Genomic DNA, 21,934 nt, shown 5'->3' on the forward strand with positions numbered 1-21,934 from the left:
CACTGTCTGACACTTCACTGTAAGACTACACTTCTCACTGTCTGACACTTCACTGTAAGACTACACTTCTCACTGTCTGGCACTTCACTGCAAGACTACACTCCTCACTGTCTGGCACTTCAATGTAAGACTACACTTCTCACTGTCTGGCACTTCACTGTAAGACTACACTTCTCACTGTCTGACACTTCACTGTAAGACTACACTTCTCACTGTCTGACCCTTCACTGTAAGACTACACTTCTCACTGTCTGGCACTTCACTGTAAGACTACACTTCTCACTGTCTGGCACTTCACTGTAAGACTACACTCCCCTCACTGTCTGACACTTCACTGTAAGACTACACTCCTCACTGTCTGGCACTTCACTGTAAGACTACACTTCTCACTGTCTGACACTTCACTGTAAGACTACACTTTTCACTGTCTGACACTTCACTGTAAGACTACACTTCTCACTGTCTGGCACTTCACTGTAAGATTACACCTCTCACTGTCTGACACTTCACTGTAAGACTACACTTCTCACTGTCTGACCCTTCACTGTAATACTACATTTCTCACTGTCTGGCACTTCACTGTAAGACTACACTTCTCACTGTCTGGCACTTCACTGTAAGACTACACTCCCCTCACTGTCTGACACTTCACTGTAAGACTACACTCCCCTCACTGTCTGACACTTCAATGTAAGACTACACTCCCCTCACTGTCTGACACTTCACTGTAAGACTACACTTCTCACTGTCTGGCACTTCACTGTAAGACTACACTTCTCACTGTCTGGCACTTCACTGTAAGATTACACTTCTCACTGTCTGGCACTTCACTGTAAGACTACACTTCTCACTGTCTGGCACTTCAATGTAAGACTACACTTCTCACTGTCTGACACATCACTGTAAGAATACACTCCCTTCACTGTATGACACTTCACTGTAAGACTACACTCCCCTCACTGTCCGGCACTTCACTGTAAGACTACACTCCCCTCACTGTCTGGCACTTCAATGTAAGACTACACTCCCCTCACTGTCTGGTACTTCACTGTAAGACTACACCCCTCACTGTCTGACACTTCACTGTAAGACTACACTTCTCACTGTCTGGCACTTCACTGTAAGACTACACTTCTCACTGTCTGGCACTTCACTGTAAGACTACACTCCCTCACTGTTTGACACTTCACTGTAATACTACACTTCTCACTGTCTGACACTTCACTGTAAGACTACACTCCCCTCACTGTCTGGCACTTCAATGTAAGACTACACTTCTCACTGTCTGACACTTCACTGTAAGACTACACTTCTCACTGTCTGGCACTTCACTGTAAGACTACACTCCCTTCACTGTCTGACACTTCACTGTAAGACTACACTCCTCACTGTCTGACACTCCACTGTAAGACTACACTCCCCTCACTGTCTGACACGTCACTGTAAGACTACACTCCCCTCACTGTCTGACACTTCACTGTAAGACTACACTCCCCTCACTGTCTGACACTTCACTGTAAGACTACACTTCTCACTGTCTGACACTTCACTGTAAGACTACACTTTTCACTGTCTGACACTTCACTGTAAGACTACACTTCTCACTGTCTGGCACTTCACTGTAAGATTACACCTCTCACTGTCTGACACTTCACTGTAAGACTACACTTCTCACTGTCTGACCCTTCACTGTAATACTACATTTCTCACTGTCTGGCACTTCACTGTAAGACTACACTTCTCACTGTCTGGCACTTCACTGTAAGACTACACTCCCCTCACTGTCTGACACTTCACTGTAAGACTACACTCCCCTCACTGTCTGACACTTCAATGTAAGACTACACTCCCCTCACTGTCTGACACTTCACTGTAAGACTACACTTCTCACTGTCTGGCACTTCACTGTAAGACTACACTTCTCACTGTCTGGCACTTCACTGTAAGATTACACTTCTCACTGTCTGGCACTTCACTGTAAGACTACACTTCTCACTGTCTGGCACTTCAATGTAAGACTACACTTCTCACTGTCTGACACATCACTGTAAGAATACACTCCCTTCACTGTATGACACTTCACTGTAAGACTACACTCCCCTCACTGTCCGGCACTTCACTGTAAGACTACACTCCCCTCACTGTCTGGCACTTCAATGTAAGACTACACTCCCCTCACTGTCTGGTACTTCACTGTAAGACTACACCCCTCACTGTCTGACACTTCACTGTAAGACTACACTTCTCACTGTCTGGCACTTCACTGTAAGACTACACTTCTCACTGTCTGGCACTTCACTGTAAGACTACACTCCCTCACTGTTTGACACTTCACTGTAATACTACACTTCTCACTGTCTGACACTTCACTGTAAGACTACACTCCCCTCACTGTCTGGCACTTCAATGTAAGACTACACTTCTCACTGTCTGACACTTCACTGTAAGAATACACTCCCTTCACTGTATGACACTTCACTGTAAGACTACACTCCCCTCACTGTCCGGCACTTCACTGTAAGACTACACTCCCCTCACTGTCTGGCACTTCAATGTAAGACTACACTCCCCTCACTGTCTGGTACTTCACTGTAAGACTACACCCCTCACTGTCTGACACTTCACTGTAAGACTACACTTCTCACTGTCTGGCACTTCACTATAAGACTACACTTCTCACTGTCTGGCACTTCACTGTAAGACTACACTCCCTCACTGTTTGACACTTCACTGTAATACTACACTTCTCACTGTCTGACACTTCACTGTAAGACTACACTCCCCTCACTGTCTGGCACTTCAATGTAAGACTACACTCCCCTCACTGTCTGACACTTCACTGTAAGACTACACTCCCCTCACTGTCTGACACTTCACTGTAAGACTACACTTCTCACTGTCTGACACTTCACTGTAAGACTACACTTTTCACTGTCTGACACTTCACTGTAAGACTACACTTCTCACTGTCTGGCACTTCACTGTAAGATTACACCTCTCACTGTCTGACACTTCACTGTAAGACTACACTTCTCACTGTCTGACCCTTCACTGTAATACTACATTTCTCACTGTCTGGCACTTCACTGTAAGACTACACTTCTCACTGTCTGGCACTTCACTGTAAGACTACACTCCCCTCACTGTCTGACACTTCACTGTAAGACTACACTCCCCTCACTGTCTGACACTTCAATGTAAGACTACACTCCCCTCACTGTCTGACACTTCACTGTAAGACTACACTTCTCACTGTCTGGCACTTCACTGTAAGACTACACTTCTCACTGTCTGGCACTTCACTGTAAGATTACACTTCTCACTGTCTGGCACTTCACTGTAAGACTACACTTCTCACTGTCTGGCACTTCAATGTAAGACTACACTTCTCACTGTCTGACACATCACTGTAAGAATACACTCCCTTCACTGTATGACACTTCACTGTAAGACTACACTCCCCTCACTGTCCGGCACTTCACTGTAAGACTACACTCCCCTCACTGTCTGGCACTTCAATGTAAGACTACACTCCCCTCACTGTCTGGTACTTCACTGTAAGACTACACCCCTCACTGTCTGACACTTCACTGTAAGACTACACTTCTCACTGTCTGGCACTTCACTGTAAGACTACACTTCTCACTGTCTGGCACTTCACTGTAAGACTACACTCCCTCACTGTTTGACACTTCACTGTAATACTACACTTCTCACTGTCTGACACTTCACTGTAAGACTACACTCCCCTCACTGTCTGGCACTTCAATGTAAGACTACACTTCTCACTGTCTGACACTTCACTGTAAGACTACACTTCTCACTGTCTGGCACTTCACTGTAAGACTACACTCCCTTCACTGTCTGACACTTCACTGTAAGACTACACTCCTCACTGTCTGACACTCCACTGTAAGACTACACTCCCCTCACTGTCTGACACGTCACTGTAAGACTACACTCCCCTCACTGTCTGACACTTCACTGTAAGACGACACTTCTCACTGTCTGGCACTTCACTGTAAGACTACACTTCTCACTGTCTGACACTTCACTGTAAGACTACACTTCTCACTGTCTGGTACTTCACTGTAAGACTACACTTCTCACTGTCTGGTACTTCAATGTAAGACTACACTTCTCACTGTCTGACCCTTCACTGTAAGACTACACTTCTCACTGTCTGGCACTTCACTGTAAGACTACACTTCTCACTGTCTGGCACTTCACTGTAAGACTACACTCCCCTCACTGTCTGACACTTCACTGTAAGACTACACTCCTCACTGTCTGGCACTTCACTGTAAGACTACACTCCTCACTGTCTGGCACTTCACTGTAAGACTACACTTCTCACTGTCTGACACTTCACTGTAAGACTACACTTTTCACTGTCTGACACTTCACTGTAAGACTACACTTCTCACTGTCTGGCACTTCACTGTAAGATTACACCTCTCACTGTCTGACACTTCACTGTAAGACTACACTTCTCACTGTCTGACCCTTCACTGTAATACTACATTTCTCACTGTCTGGCACTTCACTGTAAGACTACACTTCTCACTGTCTGGCACTTCACTGTAAGACTACACTCCCCTCACTGTCTGACACTTCACTGTAAGACTACACTCCCCTCACTGTCTGACACTTCAATGTAAGACTACACTTCTCACTGTCTGACACTTCACTGTAAGACTACACTTCTCACTGTCTGACACATCACTGTAAGACTACACTCCCCTCACTGTCTGACACTTCACTGTAAGACTACACTTCTCACTGTCTGACACTTCACTGTAAGACTACACTTTTCACTGTCTGACACTTCACTGTAAGACTACACTTCTCACTGTCTGGCACTTCACTGTAAGATTACACCTCTCACTGTCTGACACTTCACTGTAAGACTACACTTCTCACTGTCTGACCCTTCACTGTAATACTACATTTCTCACTGTCTGGCACTTCACTGTAAGACTACACTTCTCACTGTCTGGCACTTCACTGTAAGACTACACTCCCCTCACTGTCTGACACTTCACTGTAAGACTACACTCCCCTCACTGTCTGACACTTCAATGTAAGACTACACTCCCCTCACTGTCTGACACTTCACTGTAAGACTACACTTCTCACTGTCTGGCACTTCACTGTAAGACTACACTTCTCACTGTCTGGCACTTCACTGTAAGATTACACTTCTCACTGTCTGGCACTTCACTGTAAGACTACACTTCTCACTGTCTGGCACTTCAATGTAAGACTACACTTCTCACTGTCTGACACATCACTGTAAGAATACACTCCCTTCACTGTATGACACTTCACTGTAAGACTACACTCCCCTCACTGTCCGGCACTTCACTGTAAGACTACACTCCCCTCACTGTCTGGCACTTCAATGTAAGACTACACTCCCCTCACTGTCTGGTACTTCACTGTAAGACTACACCCCTCACTGTCTGACACTTCACTGTAAGACTACACTTCTCACTGTCTGGCACTTCACTGTAAGACTACACTTCTCACTGTCTGGCACTTCACTGTAAGACTACACTCCCTCACTGTTTGACACTTCACTGTAATACTACACTTCTCACTGTCTGACACTTCACTGTAAGACTACACTCCCCTCACTGTCTGGCACTTCAATGTAAGACTACACTTCTCACTGTCTGACACTTCACTGTAAGACTACACTTCTCACTGTCTGGCACTTCACTGTAAGACTACACTCCCTTCACTGTCTGACACTTCACTGTAAGACTACACTCCTCACTGTCTGACACTCCACTGTAAGACTACACTCCCCTCACTGTCTGACACTCCACTGTAAGACTACACTCCCCTCACTGTCTGACACGTCACTGTAAGACTACACTCCCCTCACTGTCTGACACTTCACTGTAAGACTACACTTCTCACTGTCTGACACTTCACTGTAAGACTACACTTCTCACTGTCTGGCACTTCACTGTAAGACTACACTTCTCACTGTCTGACACTTCACTGTAAGACTACACTTCTCACTGTCTGGTACTTCACTGTAAGACTACACTTCTCACTGTCTGGTACTTCAATGTAAGACTACACTTCTCACTGTCTGACCCTTCACTGTAAGACTACACTTCTCACTGTCTGACACTTCACTGTAAGACTACACTCCCATCACTGTTTGACACTTCACTGTAATACTACACTTCTCACTGTCTGACACTTCACTGTAAGACTACACTCCCCTCACAGTTTGACACTTCACTGTAAGACTACACTCCTCACTGTCTGACACTTCACTGTAAGACTACACTCCCCTCACAGTTTGACACTTCACTGTAAGACTACACTCCCCTCACTGTTTGACACTTCACTGTAAGACTACACTCCCCTCACTGTTTGACACTTCACTGTAAGACTACACTTCTCACTGTCTGACACTTCACTGTTAGTCTATTCTGGAATACCAACCTATATTCCAGGAATAGTCACTTTTCAAGTTTATTTGCTGAGTAATAAACACATTGCAGATGTTACCAGAGCTGTAAAACTAGTATTACAACAGCAATGTTAATCCGTCGTTGGTTTGTTTCTGCCATAGGGCTTTCCTGAGTTTGGTGATGATGAGATCGTCAGTGTTCCTGATGCCAAGTACACAAAGGGAGAATTCAAGGTGAGTAACAAACATAGAGACTTTTACCAAAAGAGGGTTTGAATGAAACATAAGAGTTTTTATATTGACCACATAGCAGAGACTATAGTACTACATCTCAGCGTTAGAGCTGTAGTGGCATAGCAACCACCTAACAGACAAGATTCTCCTCTGGTCTGGAATAGTTTGGCTGACAAAGTCACACCAAAGTCTGTAAAAATGGGACATGATACATCTCTGCTTGTCACTCTGCATTAAGGTGATAGATTGGGGGTGAAGGCCCTGCGATAGACCTGTGTCCTGTCCAGGGGGTGTACTGAGGAGATAGACCTGTGTCCTGTCCAGGGGGTGTACTGAGGAGATAGACTAGTGTCCTGTCCAGGGGGTGTGTCCTGTCCAGGGGGTGTACTGGTACATCAAGTTGCTCCACGCTTCAGAAACAGCGTTCAGAGCCGGCCAAGGCTACTTACTTTACTACCTGGGGTCCATGGTAACACATCACCACCATCTCTCTATGCTACCTGGGGTCCATGGTAACACGTCACCACCATCTCTCTACGCTACCTGGGGTCCATGGTAACACATCACCACCATCTCTCTACGCTACCTGGGGTCCATGGTAACACGTCACCACCATCTCTCTACGCTACCTGGGGTCCATGGTAACACATCACCACCATCTATCTACGCTACCTGGGGTCCATGGTAACACATCACCACCATCTCTCTACGCTACCTGGGGTCCATGGTAACACATCACCACCATCTCTCTACGCTACCTGGGGTCCATGGTAACACATCACCACCATCTCTCTACGCTACCTGGGGTCCATGGTAACACATCACCACCATCTCTCTACGCTACCTGGGGTCCATGGTAACACATCACCACCATCTCTCTACGCTACCTGGGGTCCATGGTAACACATCACCACCATCTCTCTATGCTACCTGGGGTCCATGGTAACACATCACCACCATCTCTCTACGCTACCTGGGGTCCATGTTAACACATCACCACCATCTCTCTATGCTACCTGGGGTCCATGGTAACACATCACCACCATCTCTCTACGCTACCTGTCTGACAGTCAGTGTGTGTATTCTGTCCTGTCTGACAGTCTGTGTGTGTATTCTGTCCTGTCTGACAGTCAGTGTGTGTATTCTGTCCTGTCTGACAGTCCGTGTGTGTGTCCTGTCTGTCCCCAGGTGGTGATGCAGCTAGTTAGACTACTGCCAGACGGCCTCCAGATGAAGAGGGAGGTGGACATGGCTCTGGACTCAGTCAGCGAGACCATGACCCCAATGCATTACCACCTCAGAGAGATAATCATCTGTACCTACAGACAGGTAGGACCCCCCCCCATTACACACCTATAGACAGGTAGGACCACCCCCCATTACATACCTACAGACAGGTAGGACCCCCCCCCCATTACACACCTACAGACAGGTAGGACCCCCCCCCATTACATACCTACAGACAGGTAGGACCCCCCCCCCATTACACACCTACAGACAGGTAGGACCACCCCCATTACACACCTATAGACAGGTAGGACCCCCCCCCCCATTACACACCTACAGACAGACAGGTAGGACCCCCCCCATTACACACCTACAGACAGGTAGGACCCCCCCCATTACATACCTACAGACAGGTAGGACCACCCCCCATTACATACCTACAGACAGGTAGGACCCCCCCCCCCCCATTACACACCTACAGACAGGTAGGACCCCCCCCATTACACACCTACAGACAGGTAGGACCCCCCCCCCCCATTACATACCTATAGACAGGTAGGACCCCCCCCCCATTACACACCTACAGACAGGTAGGACCACCCCCCCATTACACACCTACAGACAGGTAGGACCCCCCCCCCCCCCCCATTACACACCTACAGACAGGTAGGACCCCCCCCCCCCCCCCCATTACACACCTATAGACAGGTAGGACCCCCCCCCATTACATACCTATAGACAGGTAGGACCCCCCGCCATTACACACCTATAGACAGGTAGGAACCCCCCCCCCCATTACACACCTACAGACAGGTAGGACCACCCCCCATTACACACCTATAGACAGGTAGGACCCCCCCATTACACACCTATAGACAGGTAGGACCACCCCCCATTACACACCTATAGACAGGTAGGACCCCCCCCCCCCCCCCATTACACACCTATAGACAGGTAGGACCCCCCCCCCCCCCATTACACACCTATAGACAGGTAGGACCCCCCCCCCCCCCCATTACACACCTATAGACAGGTAGGACCACCCCCCCCCCCCCCCATTACACACCTATAGACAGGTAAATGTAAATGTAGGACCCCCCCCCCATTACACACCTATAGACAGGTAGGACCACCCCCCATTACACACCTATAGACAGGTAGGACCCCCCCCCCCCCCCCCCATTACACACCTATAGACAGGTAGGACCCCCCCCCCCCCATTACACACCTATAGACAGGTAGGACCACCCCCCATTACACACCTATAGACAGGTAGGACCCCCCCCCCCATTACACACCTATAGACAGGTAGGACCCCCCCCCCCCCATTACACACCTATAGACAGGTAGGACCCCCCCCCATTACACACCTATAGACAGGTAGGACCACCCCCATTATACACCTATAGACAGGTAGGACCCCCCCCCCCCCCATTACATACCTACAGACATACATCCCATAGACAACCATACTAGACCATACACCCCATAGACGACCATACTAGACAATACACCCCATAGACAACCATACTAGACCATACACCCCATAGACAACCATACTAGACCATACACCCCATAGACAACCATACTAGACCATACACCCCATAGACAACCATACTAGACCATACACCCCATAGACAACCATACTAGACCATACACCCCATAGACAACCATACTAGACCATACACCCCATAGACAACCATACACCCCATAGACAACCATACACCCCATAGACAACCATACACCCCATAGACAGCCATACTAGACCATACACCCCATAGACAGCCATACTAGACCATACACCCCATAGACAACCATACACCACCATACACCCCACAGACAACCATACTAGACCATACACCCCATAGACAACCATACTAGACCATACACCCCATAGACAACCACACAAGACCATACACCCCATTGGTTGTCGTGTGTCACAGGTGCATTTCTAGTCTGAAAGACATGGCCCTGAACTGGTACAACCCAATGGGAGAGACAAGACTATTTAGCTACAGTTCTACTTCTGACCCATAGATGGCAGTAATGCTCTTGTTTTTATTTAGCTACAGTTCTACTACTGGCCCATAGATGGCAGCAGTTCCACTCCTGGCCAATAGATGGCAGTAATGCTCTTGTTTTTAGGTGACTAGTCATGTCTTGGACCCAAGGTACCCAAAAGCATCTACAAGTACTATGTTTGTTTAGTAGTTGTTGTTTAATGTTAATTATTTTACTTTAGGGTGCAGTACTGGTTAGAAATGAATAATATGTTGTTGCTTATGGTAATAAGGGGCGGCAGGTAGTCTAGTGGTTAGAGCATTGGACTTGTAACCGAAAGGTTGCTAGATTGAATCCCCGAGCTGACAAGGTAAACATCTGTTGTTCTGCCCCTGAACAAGGCAGTTAACCCACTGTTTCTAGGACGTCATTGAACATAAGAATTTGTTCTTAACTGACTTGCCTAGTTAAATAAAGGTTACATAAATAAATATATATATACTGGTTTACATTGACTAGTTGCTTTGAACTCTTCATTGAGGAAGCATAGTGAGTAGGGTAGGGTATAGTGAGTAGGGTATAGTGTCTAGGGTAGGGTATAGTGTGTAGGGTATAGTGTGTAGGGTGTGTCTACTACTACTACAGCTCTGGTTGACTCCTGTCCTGAAGTGTGTGTGCGTGATAAATCAATTCAACAAATGTTATTGGTCACATATACACATATTTAGCAGATGTTATTGCGGGTGTAGTGAATTGCTTGTGTTTCTAGCTCCAACAGTGCAGTAATATCTAACAATTCACAACAATACACACACGGAGTTAAGAAATATATACATATTAGTGGCATTCAGTAGAATACAGTAGAATACAAATGATATGAGTAAAACAGTATGTGACATAATTAAAGTGACCAATGTTCCATTATTAAAGTGACCAGTGATTCCATGTTTATGTACATAGGGCAGCAGCCTCTAAGGTGCAGGGTTGAGTAACCGGGTGATAGCCGGCTAGTGTGTGTGTGTGTGTGTAGAGAGAGAGGGATCCTGTAGTTCAACAGGGCTGCAGTGCTCTGCTCTCTCTGTTTTTGCCATTTGTAATACAGACTGTAATCAATGTGTGTCTGTCTGTACTGAGGCTGCACTCTGAGGCAGCCTGACTGCACATGGGCCAGCCGGAGGTACCCTGCCCCGTCTCCACACTATCAATGGGCCTCATTGTCCTGCCGTCTCTCTGTCTCTCTCTCTTTCCCCCTGCTCTCACTCTCAAGCTTTTGCTCTGTCTTCAGATTTCTCTCTCTTGCTCTCTTGCTCTCTTGCTCTCTTGCTCTCTTTCTTTCTTTCTTTCTTTCTTTCTTTCTTTCTTTCTTTCTTTCTTTCTTTCTTTCTTTCTTTCTTTCTTTGTGTCAACACAGCAGCACTCCAACCCTGCCACTGCTTCCCACCTTTAATAGATTCCACTCTGTGACATATTCTTCTGTAATGTTTTATTCATCGATAGTCTTCGTCCTCTCTGCAGTGTTTGTATCACTCTTATCCATCATAGTGATCATCTCTACATACAGTAACCTCTCATTTATAAACTTGTGGTGACTTTGTGGTTGGGTAACTGACCAGGTAACTTTTCCCACTTTGTGGGAAGGAATCCAAATGCTGTATATGAGTGTTGAATGAGGAGTCAGTCATCCTCCTTGTAGAATATCTGTCATGGCTGATTTATCAGATTCTCTCCTGACGGGTAGTGGAGCCGTCCTATCCAGCCTCCAGCTCCTCTCGTCTCCTGACGTGTAGTGGAGCCTTCCTATCCAGCCTCCAGCTCCTCTCGTCTCCTGACGTGTAGTGGAGCCTTCCTGTCCAGCCTCCAGCTCCTCTCGTCTCCTGACGTGTAGTGGAGCCTTCCTGTCCAGCCTCCAGCTCCTCTCGTCTCCTGACGTGTAGTGGAGCCTTCCTGTCCAGCCTCCAGCTCCTCTCGTCTCCTGACGTGTAGTGGAGCCTTCCTGTCCAGCCTCCAGCTCCTCTCGTCTCCTGACGTGTAGTGGAGCCTTCCTGTCCAGCCTCCAGCTCCTCTCGTCTCCTGACGTGTAGTGGAGCCTTCCTGTCCAGCCTCCAGCTCCTCTCGTCTCCTGACGTGTAGTGGAGCCTTCCTGTCCAGCCTCCAGCTGCTCTCGTGTCCTGACGTGTAGTGGAGCCTTCCTGTCCAGCCTCCACCTCCTCTCGTCTCCTGACGTGTAGTGGAGCCTTCATGTCCAGCCTCCAGCTCCTCTCGTCTCCTGACGTGTAGTGGAGCCTTCCTGTCCAGCCTCCAGCTCCTCTCGTCTCCTGACGTGTAGTGGAGCCTTCCTGTCCAGCCTCCACCTCCTCTCGTCTCCTGACGTGTAGTGGAGCCTTCCTGTCCAGCCTCCAGCTCCTCTCGTCTCCTGACGTGTAGTGGAGCCTTCGTGTCCAGCCTCCAGCTCCTCTCGTCTCCTGACGTGTAGTGGAGCCTTCCTGTCCAGCCTCCAGCTCCTCTCGTCTCCTGACGTGTAGTGGAGCCTTCCTGTCCAGGCTCCAGCTCCTCTCGTCTCCTGACGTGTAGTGGAGCCTTCCTGTCCAGCCTCCAGCTCCTCTCGTCTCCTGACGTGTAGTGGAGCCTTCCTGTCCAGCCTCCAGCTCCTCTCGTCTCCTGACGTGTAGTGGAGCCTTCCTGTCCAGCCTCCAGCTCCTCTCGTCTCCTGACGTGTAGTGGAGCCTTCCTGTCCAGCCTCCAGCTCCTCTCGTCTCCTGACGTGTAGTGGAGCCTTCCTGTCCAGCCGGCAGGTCTAGGTGATAAACAGAGCCAGATGTGGCTGCTGGAAGGAAGCAGGGCAATGTGAATCAGACACGAGTAACACACACACCTCACCCTCTCCCCACATAGCCTCTCTCTCTCTGTCCGTCTTGGGCTCTTGGCTACTGGTCATGTGGGTTGGTTTGAGGCTTGGGGGATCTCTCCTCCTCTGTTCTCCTGTCCTCTGTCCAGAGGTCTTAATGAAGGGCCTGTAAATCCCTGCTGTAGACCAGGCATGACTGAGGCGTTCACACATTACAGACTCTGCCTGGGATGAGAGGCTCATAACATCCTCTGGCAGAAGGGGAACGCAAACACAACGCAGCAGCTTAGAGGCAGCAGTCCCTTTCTCTGTAGGTCTCTCTCTCACGCTTTCTCTCTGTAGGTTTCTCTCTCACGCTTTCTCTCTGTAGGTCTCTCTCTCACGCTTTCTCTCTGTAGGTCTCTCTCTCACGCTTTCTCTCTGTAGGTCCCTCTCTCACGCTTTCTCTCTGTAGGTCCCTCTCTCACGCTTTCTCTCTGTAGGTCTCTCTCTCACGCTTTCTCTCTGTAGGTCCCTCTCTCACGCTTTCTCTCTGTAGGTCTCTCTCACGCTTTCTCTCTGTAGGTCTCTCTCTCTCATGCTTTCTCTCTGTAGGTCTCTCTCTCTCACTCTTTCTCTCTGTAGGTCTCTCTCTCACGCTTTCTCTCTGTAGGTCCCTCTCTCACGCTTTCTCTCTGTAGGTCTCTCTCACGCTTTCTCTCTGTAGGTCTCTCTCTCTCATGCTTTCTCTCTGTAGGTCTCTCTCTCTCACGCTTTCTCTCTGTAGGTCTCTCTCTCACTCTTTCTCTCTGTAGGTCTCTCTCTCACTTTCTCTCTGTGGGTCTCTCTCACGCTTTCTCTCTGTAGGTCTCTCTCTCACGCTTTCTCTCTGTAGGTCTCTCTCTCACTTTCTCTCTGTGGGTCTCTCTCACGCTTTCTCTCTGTAGGTCTCTCTCTCACGCTTTCTCTCTGTAGGTCCCTCTCTCACGTTTTCTCTCTGTAGGTCTCTCTCTCACGCTTTCTCTCTGTAGTTCTCTCTCACGCTTTCTCTCTGTAGGTCCCTCTCTCACGTTTTCTCTCTGTAGGTCTCTCTCTCACGCTTTCTCTCTGTAGGTCTCTCACGCTTTCTCTCTGTAGGTCCCTCTCTCATGCTTTCTCTCTGTAGGTCTCTCGCTCACGCTTTCTCTCTGTAGGTCTCTCTCTCACGCTTTCTCTCTGTAGGTCTCTCTCTCACGCTTTCTCTCTGTAGGTCTCTCTCTCACGCTTTCTCTCTGTAGGTCTCTCTCTCACGCTTTCTCCCTGTAGGTCTCTCTCCCACGCTTTCTCTCTGTAGGTCCCTCTCTCACGCTTCCTCTCTGTAGGTCCCTCTCTCACGCTTTCTCTCTGTAGGTCCCTCGCTCACGCTTTCTCTCTGTAGGTCTCTCTCTCACGCTTTCTCTCTGTAGGTCTCTCTCCCACGCTTTCTCTCTGTAGGTCCCTCTCTCACGCTTTCTCTCTGTAGGTCTCTCTCTCACTCTTTCTCTCTGTAGGTCCCTCTCTCACGCTTTCTCTCTGTAGGTCTCTCTCTCACGCTTTCTCTCTGTAGGTCCCTCTCACACTTTCTCTCTGTAGGTCTCTCTCTCACTCTTTCTCTCTGTAGGTCCCTCTCTCACGCTTTCTCTCTGTAGGTCTCTCTCTCACTCTTTCTCTCTGTAGGTCTCTCTCTCACGCTTTCTCTCTGTAGGTCCCTCTCACTCTTTCTCTCTGTAGGTCTCTCTCACGCTTTCTCTCTGTAGGTCCCTCTCACTCTTTCTCTCTGTAGGTCTCTTTCTCACTCTTTCTCTCTGTAGGTCCCTCTCTCACGCTTTCTCTCTGTAGGTCCCTCTCTCACGCTTTCTCTCTGTAGGTCTCTCTCTCACTCTTTCTCTCTGTAGGTCTCTCTCTCACGCTTTCTCTCTGTAGGTCCCTCTCACTCTTTCTCTCTGTAGGTCTCTCTCTCACTCTTTCTCTCTGTAGGTCCCTCTCTCACGCTTTCTCTCTGTAGGTCCCTCTCACTCTTTCTCTCTCTGTCTCTCTCTCTCACACTCTCTCTGTAGGTCCCTCTCTCACTCTTTCTCTCTGTAGGTCTTTCTCCATCTCATTCTCTCTCTGCTTCTCTCTCTCCTCTCTCTGCTTCTCTCTCTCCTCTCTCTCCTCTCCTTATCTATCTCCTCTCCTTCTCTCTCTCCTCTCCTTCTCTCTCTCCCTCTCCTTCTCTCTCCTTCTCTTTCTCCTCTCCTTCTCTCTCTCCCTCTCCTTCTCTTTCTCCTCTCCTTCTCTCTCTCCCTCTCCTTCTCTCTCTCCCTCTCCTTCTCTCTCTCCCTCTCCTTCTCTCTCTCCTCTCCTTCTCTCTCTCCCTCTCCTTATCTCTCTCCTCTCCTTATCTCTCTCCCTCTCCTTATCTCTCTCCTCTCCTTATCTCTCTCCTCTCCTTCTCTCTCTCCTCTCCTTCTCTCTCTCCCTCTCCTTCTCTCTCTCCTCATCTCTCTCCCTCTCCTTATCTCTCTCCCTCTCCTTATCTCTCTCCCTCTCCTTATCTCTCTCCCTCTCCTTCTCTCTCTCCTCTCCTTCTCTCTCTCCTCTCCTCTCTCTCCCTCTCCTTCTCTCTCTCCCTCTCCTTCTCTCTCTCCCTCTCCTTCTCTCTCTCCCTCTCCTTCTCTCTCTCCCTCTCCTTCTCTCTCTCCTCTCCTTCTCTCTCTCCCTCTCCTCTCTCTCCTCTCCTTCGCTCTCTCCTCTCCTTCTCTCTCTCCTTCTCTCTCTCCTATCTCTCTGTCAGCTGGAGGTTTCTTGTTTTCCATTGTGAATGTATGTGGTACAGACAGTAGATTCTTCTTGTTTCAGTATGTAGTTGTACTGTAGTCTGTTTGATCAGACAGTAGATTCATGTTTCAGTATGTAGTTGTACTGTAGTCTGTTTGATCAGATAGTATCTTCTTGTTTCAGTATGTAGTTGTACTGTAGTCTGTTTGATCAGACAGTATCTTCTTGTTTCAGTATGTAGTTGTACTGTAGTCTGTTTGATCAGACAGTAGATTCATGTTTCAGTACGTAGTTGTACTGTAGTCTGTTTGATCAGACAGTATCTTCTTGTTTCAGTATGTAGTTGTACTGTAGTCTGTTTGATCAGACAGTATCTTCTTCATGTTTCAGTATGTAGTTGTACTGTAGTCTGTTTGATCAGACAGTATATTCATTCTTCAGTATGTAGTTGTACTGTAGTCTGTTTGATCAGACAGTATCTTCATGTTTCAGTATGTAGTTGTACTGTAGTCTGTTTGATCAGACAGTATCTTCTTGTTTCAGTATGTAGTTGTACTGTAGTCTGTTTGATCAGACAGTATCTTCTTGTTTCAGTATGTAGTTGTACTGTAGTCTGTTTGATCAGACAGACATACTATTTCCTTTGTGCTTTTAGATCTGAGAATCATGACTTCTCTTAAGTTCAAAACTGCAACACAAGAATTTACCTGTTAGCTTAAGCTGCCATTTTCACCGCCCACAAGCAGGAGTGTATTAAACATCTTGGTTTCCTGGATTTATTGAGTAAATTGGTACTGAAGATAATTTGTTTTACAAACTTTAACTATTTGAACTTCTCCTCCCCCTCTTCATCTGTATTTCTCCTCCCAGCTGCACAGCCCTCTTTCTCTCCAGCTTCCTTTCTCTCCAGCTTCCTTTCTCTCCAGCTTCCTTTCTCTCCAGCTTCCTTTCTGTCCAGCTTCCTTTCTGTCCAGCTTCCTTTCTCTCCAGCTTCCTTTCTGTCCAGCTTCCTTTCTCTCCATCTCCCTCTTTCTCTCCAGCTTCCTTTCTCGCTCCATCTCCCTCTTTCTCTCCATCTCCCTCTTTCTCTCCATCTCCCTCTTTCTCTCCATCTCCCTCTTTCTGTCCATCTCCCTCTCTCTCCAGCTTCCTTTTTGTCCAGCTTCCTTTCTCTCCAGCTTCCTTTCTCTCCATCTCCCTCTTTCTGTCCATCTCCCTCTTTCTCTCCATCTCCCTCTTTCTCGCTCCATCTCCCTCTTTCTGTCCATCTCCCTCTTTCTGTCCATCTCCCTCTTTCTCTCCATCTCCCTCTTTCTCTCCATCTTAATTTCTCTCCAGCTTCCTTTCTCTCCAGCTTCCTTTCTCTCCATCTCCCTCTTTCTCTCCATCTTAATTTCTCTCCATCTTAATTTCTCTCCAGCTTCCTTTCTGTCCAGCTTCCTTTCTCTCCAGCTTCCTTTCTCTCCATCTCCCTCTTTCTCTCCAGCTTCCTTTCTCGCTCCATCTCCCTCTTTCTCTCCATCTCCCTCTTTCTCGCCATCTCCCTCTTTCTCTCCATCTCCCTCTTTCTGTCCATCTCCCTCTTTCTCTCCATCTCCCTCTTTCTGTCCATCTCCCTCTTTCTGTCCATCTCCCTCTTTCTCTCCATCTTCATTTCTCTCCCCACTTTCCTTTCTATTCCCTCCTGCTGTCTCCCTCCCCCTCACTTACTATCTTGACCATATGTGTCTGTGGGTTTGTGTGTGTGTGTGTGTGTGCGTGTGTGTGTGTGTGTCTAAAGAAAGGCCCTCATGGTTTGGACGGCACAGTGGAAAAATATTTTCAGAATCGGGAGAATGTTGTGAGCAGGTTTTCTGAGGTTAGGTAATGGACGTCATCAGGAAGAGGAGGGAGGAAAGGATTGGGCTAGAGCCACTAAGTTGAACCAAGTTAAAGGAACCATCACAAAACTAACTGATGGAGAGGGAAAGAGGGGGAGAGAGACAGAGCGGGACGGGGGGGAGTGAGGGACGGGGGGAGTGAGGGACAGAGAGAGAGGGAGTGAGGGACAGGGGGAGTGAGGGACAGAGAGAGAGGGAGTGAGGGACAGAGAGAGAGGGAGTGAGGGACGGGGGGAGTGAGGGACAGAGAGAGAGGGAGTGAGGGACAGGGGGAGTGAGGGACAGAGAGAGGGGGAGAGAGACAGAGCGGGACGGGGGGGAGTGAGGGACGGGGGGAGTGAGGGACAGAGAGAGAGGGAGTGAGGGACAGGGGGAGTGAGGGACAGGGGGAGTGAGGGACAGGGGGAGTGAGGGACAGAGAGAGAGGGAGTGAGGGACAGGGGGAGTGAGGGACAGAGAGAGAGGGAGTGAGGGACAGGGGAGTGAGGGACAGGGGGAGTGAGGGACAGAGAGAGAGGGAGTGAGGGACAGGGGGAGTGAGGGACAGAGAGAGAGGGAGTGAGGGACAGAGAAAGAGGGAGTGAGGGACTGGGACACGGAGAGAGGGAGGGATTCTGTGTTGATTCATCCTCCACTATACCAGTAGTCTAAACATTACTCTCATCCTCCACTATACCAGTAGTCTAAACATTACTCTCATCCTCCACTATACCAGTAGTCTAAACATTACTCCCTGAACCTGTGATCCCTTTTGATCATCAGGGCACATATTAGTGTACTACATAGAGAGTAGGTTGCAATTTGAGACACACTTAAAGCATTATCATACTAACTTCCTGTAATTGGAAGGACCTCTAGGTTTTGCAGTAGCTGTCCTATTAGGTTGCCTGCTTGACATAAGTGGGCTAATCACAATTGGTGGGGCCTCTGGTGGCCAAGGAAAACATTGTCTGTAAAGCTATGTACCTATACCCTCCTGGATGACTGTTGTAGGTAAAGCTATGTACCTATACCCTCCTGGATGACTGTTGTAGGTAAAGCTATGTACCTATACCCTCCTGGATGACTGTTGTAGGTAAAGCTATGTACCTATACCCTCCTGGATGACTGTTGTAGGTAAAGCTATGTACCTATACCCTCCTGGATGACTGTTGTAGGTAAAGCTATGTACCTATACCCTCCTGGATGACTGTTGTAGGTAAAGCTATGTACCTATACCCTCCTGGATGACTGTTGTAGGTAAAGCTATGTACCTATACCCTCCTGGATGACTGTTGTAGGTAAAGCTATGTACCTATAGCCTCCTGGATGACTGTTGTAGGTAAAGCTATGTACCTATACCCTCCTGGATGACTGTTGTAGGTAAAGCTATGTACCTATAGCCTCCTGGATGACTGCTGTAGGTAAAGCTATGTACCTATACCCTCCTGGATGACTGCTGTAGGTAAAGCTATGTACCTATACCCTCCTGGATGACTGCTGTAGGTAAAGCTATGTACCTATACCCTCCTGGATGACTGTTGTAGGTAAAGCTATGTACCTATACCCTCCTGGATGACTGTTGTAGGTAAAGCTATGTACCTATAGCCTCCTGGATGACTGCTGTATGTAAAGCTATGTACCTATACCCTCCTGGATGACTGTTGTATGTAAAGCTATGTACCTATACCCTCCTGGATGACTGCTGTATGTAAAGCTATGTACCTATACCCTCCTGGATGACTGCTGTATGTAAAGCAATGTACCTATACCCTCCTGGATGACTGCTGTAGGTAAAGCTATGTACCTATACCCTCCTGGATGACTGTTGTAGGTAAAGCTATGTACCTATACCCTCCTGGATGACTGTTGTAGGTAAAGCTATGTACCTATACCCTCCTGGATGACTGTTGTAGGTAAAGCTATGTACCTATAGCCTCCTGGATGACTGCTGTAGGTAAAGCTATGTACCTATAGCCTCCTGGATGACTGCTGTAGGTAAAGCTATGTACCTATAGCCTCCTGGATGACTGCTGTATGTAAAGCTATGTACCTATACCCTCCTGGATGACTGCTGTAGGTAAAGCTATGTACCTATAGCCTCCTGGATGACTGCTGTAGGTAAAGCTATGTACCTATACCCTCCTGGATGACTGTTGTAGGTAAAGCTATGTACCTACAGTGGCTTGCGAAAGTGTTCACCACCCTTTCCATTTTTCCTATTTTATTGCCTTACAACCTGGAATTAAAATGGATTTTTGGGGGATTTGTACCATTTGATGTACACAACACGCCGACCACTTTGAAGATGCAAAATATTTTTTATTGTGAAACAAACAAGAAATAATACAAAAAAACTGACCTTGAGCGTTCATAACTATTCACCCCCTCAAAGTCAATACTTTATAGAGCCACCTTTTGCAGCAATTACAGCTGCAAGTCTCTTGGGGTATGTCTCTATAAGCTTGGCACTTCTAGCCACTGGGATTTTTGCCCATCTTTCAAGGCAAAACTGCTCCAGCTCCTTCAAGTTGGATGGGTTCCGCTGGTGTACAGCAATCTTTAAGTCATACCACAGATTCTCAATTGGATTGAGGTCTGGGCTTTGACTAGGCCATTCCAAGACAAAAAATGTTTCCCCTTAAATCACTAGAGTGTTGCTTTAGCAGTATGCTTTGGGTCAATGTCCTCCTGGAAAGTGAACCTCCGTCCAAGTCTCAAATCTCTGTAAGACTGAAACAGGTTTCCCTCAACAATTTCCCTGTATTTAACACCATCCATCATTCCTTCAATTCTGACCAGTTTCCCAGTCCCTGCCGATGGAAAAACATCCCCACAGCATGATGCTGCCACCACCATGCTTCACGGTGGGGATGGTGTTCTCGGGGTGATGGGAAGTGTTGGGTTTACGCCAGACATAGCGTTTTCCTTTATGGCCAAAAATCTAAATTTTTGTCTTATCTGACCAGAGTACCTTCTTCCATATGTTTGGGGAGTCTCCCAGGGTCCTTTTGGCGAACACCAAATGTGTTTGCTTATTTTTTTCTTTAAGTAATGGCTTTTTTCTGGCCACTCTTCTGTAAAGCCCAGCTCTGTGGAGTGTACGGCTTAAAGTGGTCCTATGGACAGATACTCCAATCTCCGCTGTGGAGCTTTGAAGCTCCTTCAGGGTTATCTTTGGTCTCTTTGTTGGCTCTCTGATTAATGCCCTCCTTTCCTGGTCCATGAGTTTTGGTGGGCGGCCCTCTCTTGGCAGGTTTGTTGTGGTGTCATATTCTTTCCATTTTTTAATAATGGATTTAATGGTGCTCTGTGGGATGTTCAAAGTTTCTGATATTTTTTAATAACCCAATCCTGATCTGTACTTCTCCATAACTTTGTCCCTGACCTGTTTGGAGAGCTCCTTGGTCTTCATGGTGCCGCTTGCTTGGTGGTGCCCTTTGCTTTGTGATGTTGCAGACTCTGGGGCCTTTCAGAACAGGTGTGTATATACTGAGATCACGTGACAGTTCATGTGACACTTAGAATGCACACAGGTGGACTTTATTTAACTAATTATGTGACTTCTGAAGGTAATTGGTTGCACCAGATCTTATTGTTGTCCGGACCTCTGGCAGTCTCTATAGGGGGTGCCCCATGGTTCAATCCTCTGGCAGTCTCTATAGGGGTGCCCCATGGTTCAGTCCTCTGGCAGTCTCTATAGGGGTGCCCCATGGTTCAATCCTCTGGCAGTCTCTATAGGGGTGCCCCATGGTTCAGTCCTCGGGCAGTCTCTATAGGGGTGCCCCATGGTTCAGTCCTCGGGCAGTCTCTATAGGGGTGCCCCATGGTTCAATCCTCTGGCAGTCTCTATAGGGGTGCCCCATGGTTCAGTCCTCGGGCAGTCTCTATAGGGGTGCCCCATGGTTCAGTCCTCGGGCAGTCTCTATAGGGGTGCCCCATGGTTCAATCCTCTGGCAGTCTCTATAGGGGTGCCCCATGGTTCAGTCCTCGGGCCGACTCTATAGGGGTGCCCCATGGTTCAGTCCTCGGGCAGTCTCTATAGGGGTGCCCCATGGTTCAATCCTCGGGCAGTCTCTATAGGGGTGCCCCATGGTTCAGTCCTCGGGCAGTCTCTATAGGGATGCCCCATGGTTCAATCCTCGGGCAGTCTCTATAGGGGTGCCCCATGGTTCAGTCCTCTGGCAGTCTCTATAGGGGTGCCCCATGGTTCAATCCTCGGGCAGTCTCTATAGGGGTGCCCCATGGTTCAATCCTCTGGCAGTCTCTATAGGGGTGCCCCATGGTTCAGTCCTCGGGCAGTCTCTATAGGGGTGCCCCATGGTTCAGTCCTCGGGCAGTCTCTATAGGGGTGCCCCATGGTTCAGTCCTCTGGCAGTCTCTATAGGGGTGCCCCATGGTTCAGTCCTCGGGCAGTCTCTATAGGGGTGCCCCATGGTTCAGTCCTCGGGCAGTCTCTATAGGGGTGCCCCATGGTTCAGTCCTCGGCAGTCTCTATAGGGGTGCCCCATGGTTCAATCCTCTGGCAGTCTCTATAGGGGTGCCCCATGGTTCAATCCTCGGGCCGACTCTTTT

The 21,934-nt window shown here is 48.2% G+C and overlaps 1 protein-coding gene across 4 annotated transcripts in view; it reads left to right on the plus strand.

Moving 5' to 3' along the window:
- The window catches only part of pald1a (phosphatase domain containing paladin 1a), a 204,696-nt gene that overhangs the window by 104,052 nt on the left and 78,710 nt on the right, over positions 1 to 21,934 (plus strand). For all 4 annotated transcript variants that reach the window (XR_011674324.1, XM_071394597.1, XM_071394599.1 and 1 more), the window contains 2 exons: positions 6,599 to 6,670; positions 7,859 to 7,999. Coding sequence is in view for 3 of the 4 variants with exons in the window: in XM_071394597.1 (XP_071250698.1) it covers positions 6,599 to 6,670; positions 7,859 to 7,999 (213 nt within the window). In the remaining variant the exon portion in view is untranslated. The remainder of the gene's footprint in view (positions 1 to 6,598; positions 6,671 to 7,858; positions 8,000 to 21,934) is intronic.

The sequence above is a fragment of the Salvelinus alpinus genome, chromosome 3 (assembly GCF_045679555.1).
Source record: "Salvelinus alpinus chromosome 3, SLU_Salpinus.1, whole genome shotgun sequence".
Lineage (NCBI taxonomy): Eukaryota > Metazoa > Chordata > Actinopteri > Salmoniformes > Salmonidae > Salvelinus > Salvelinus alpinus.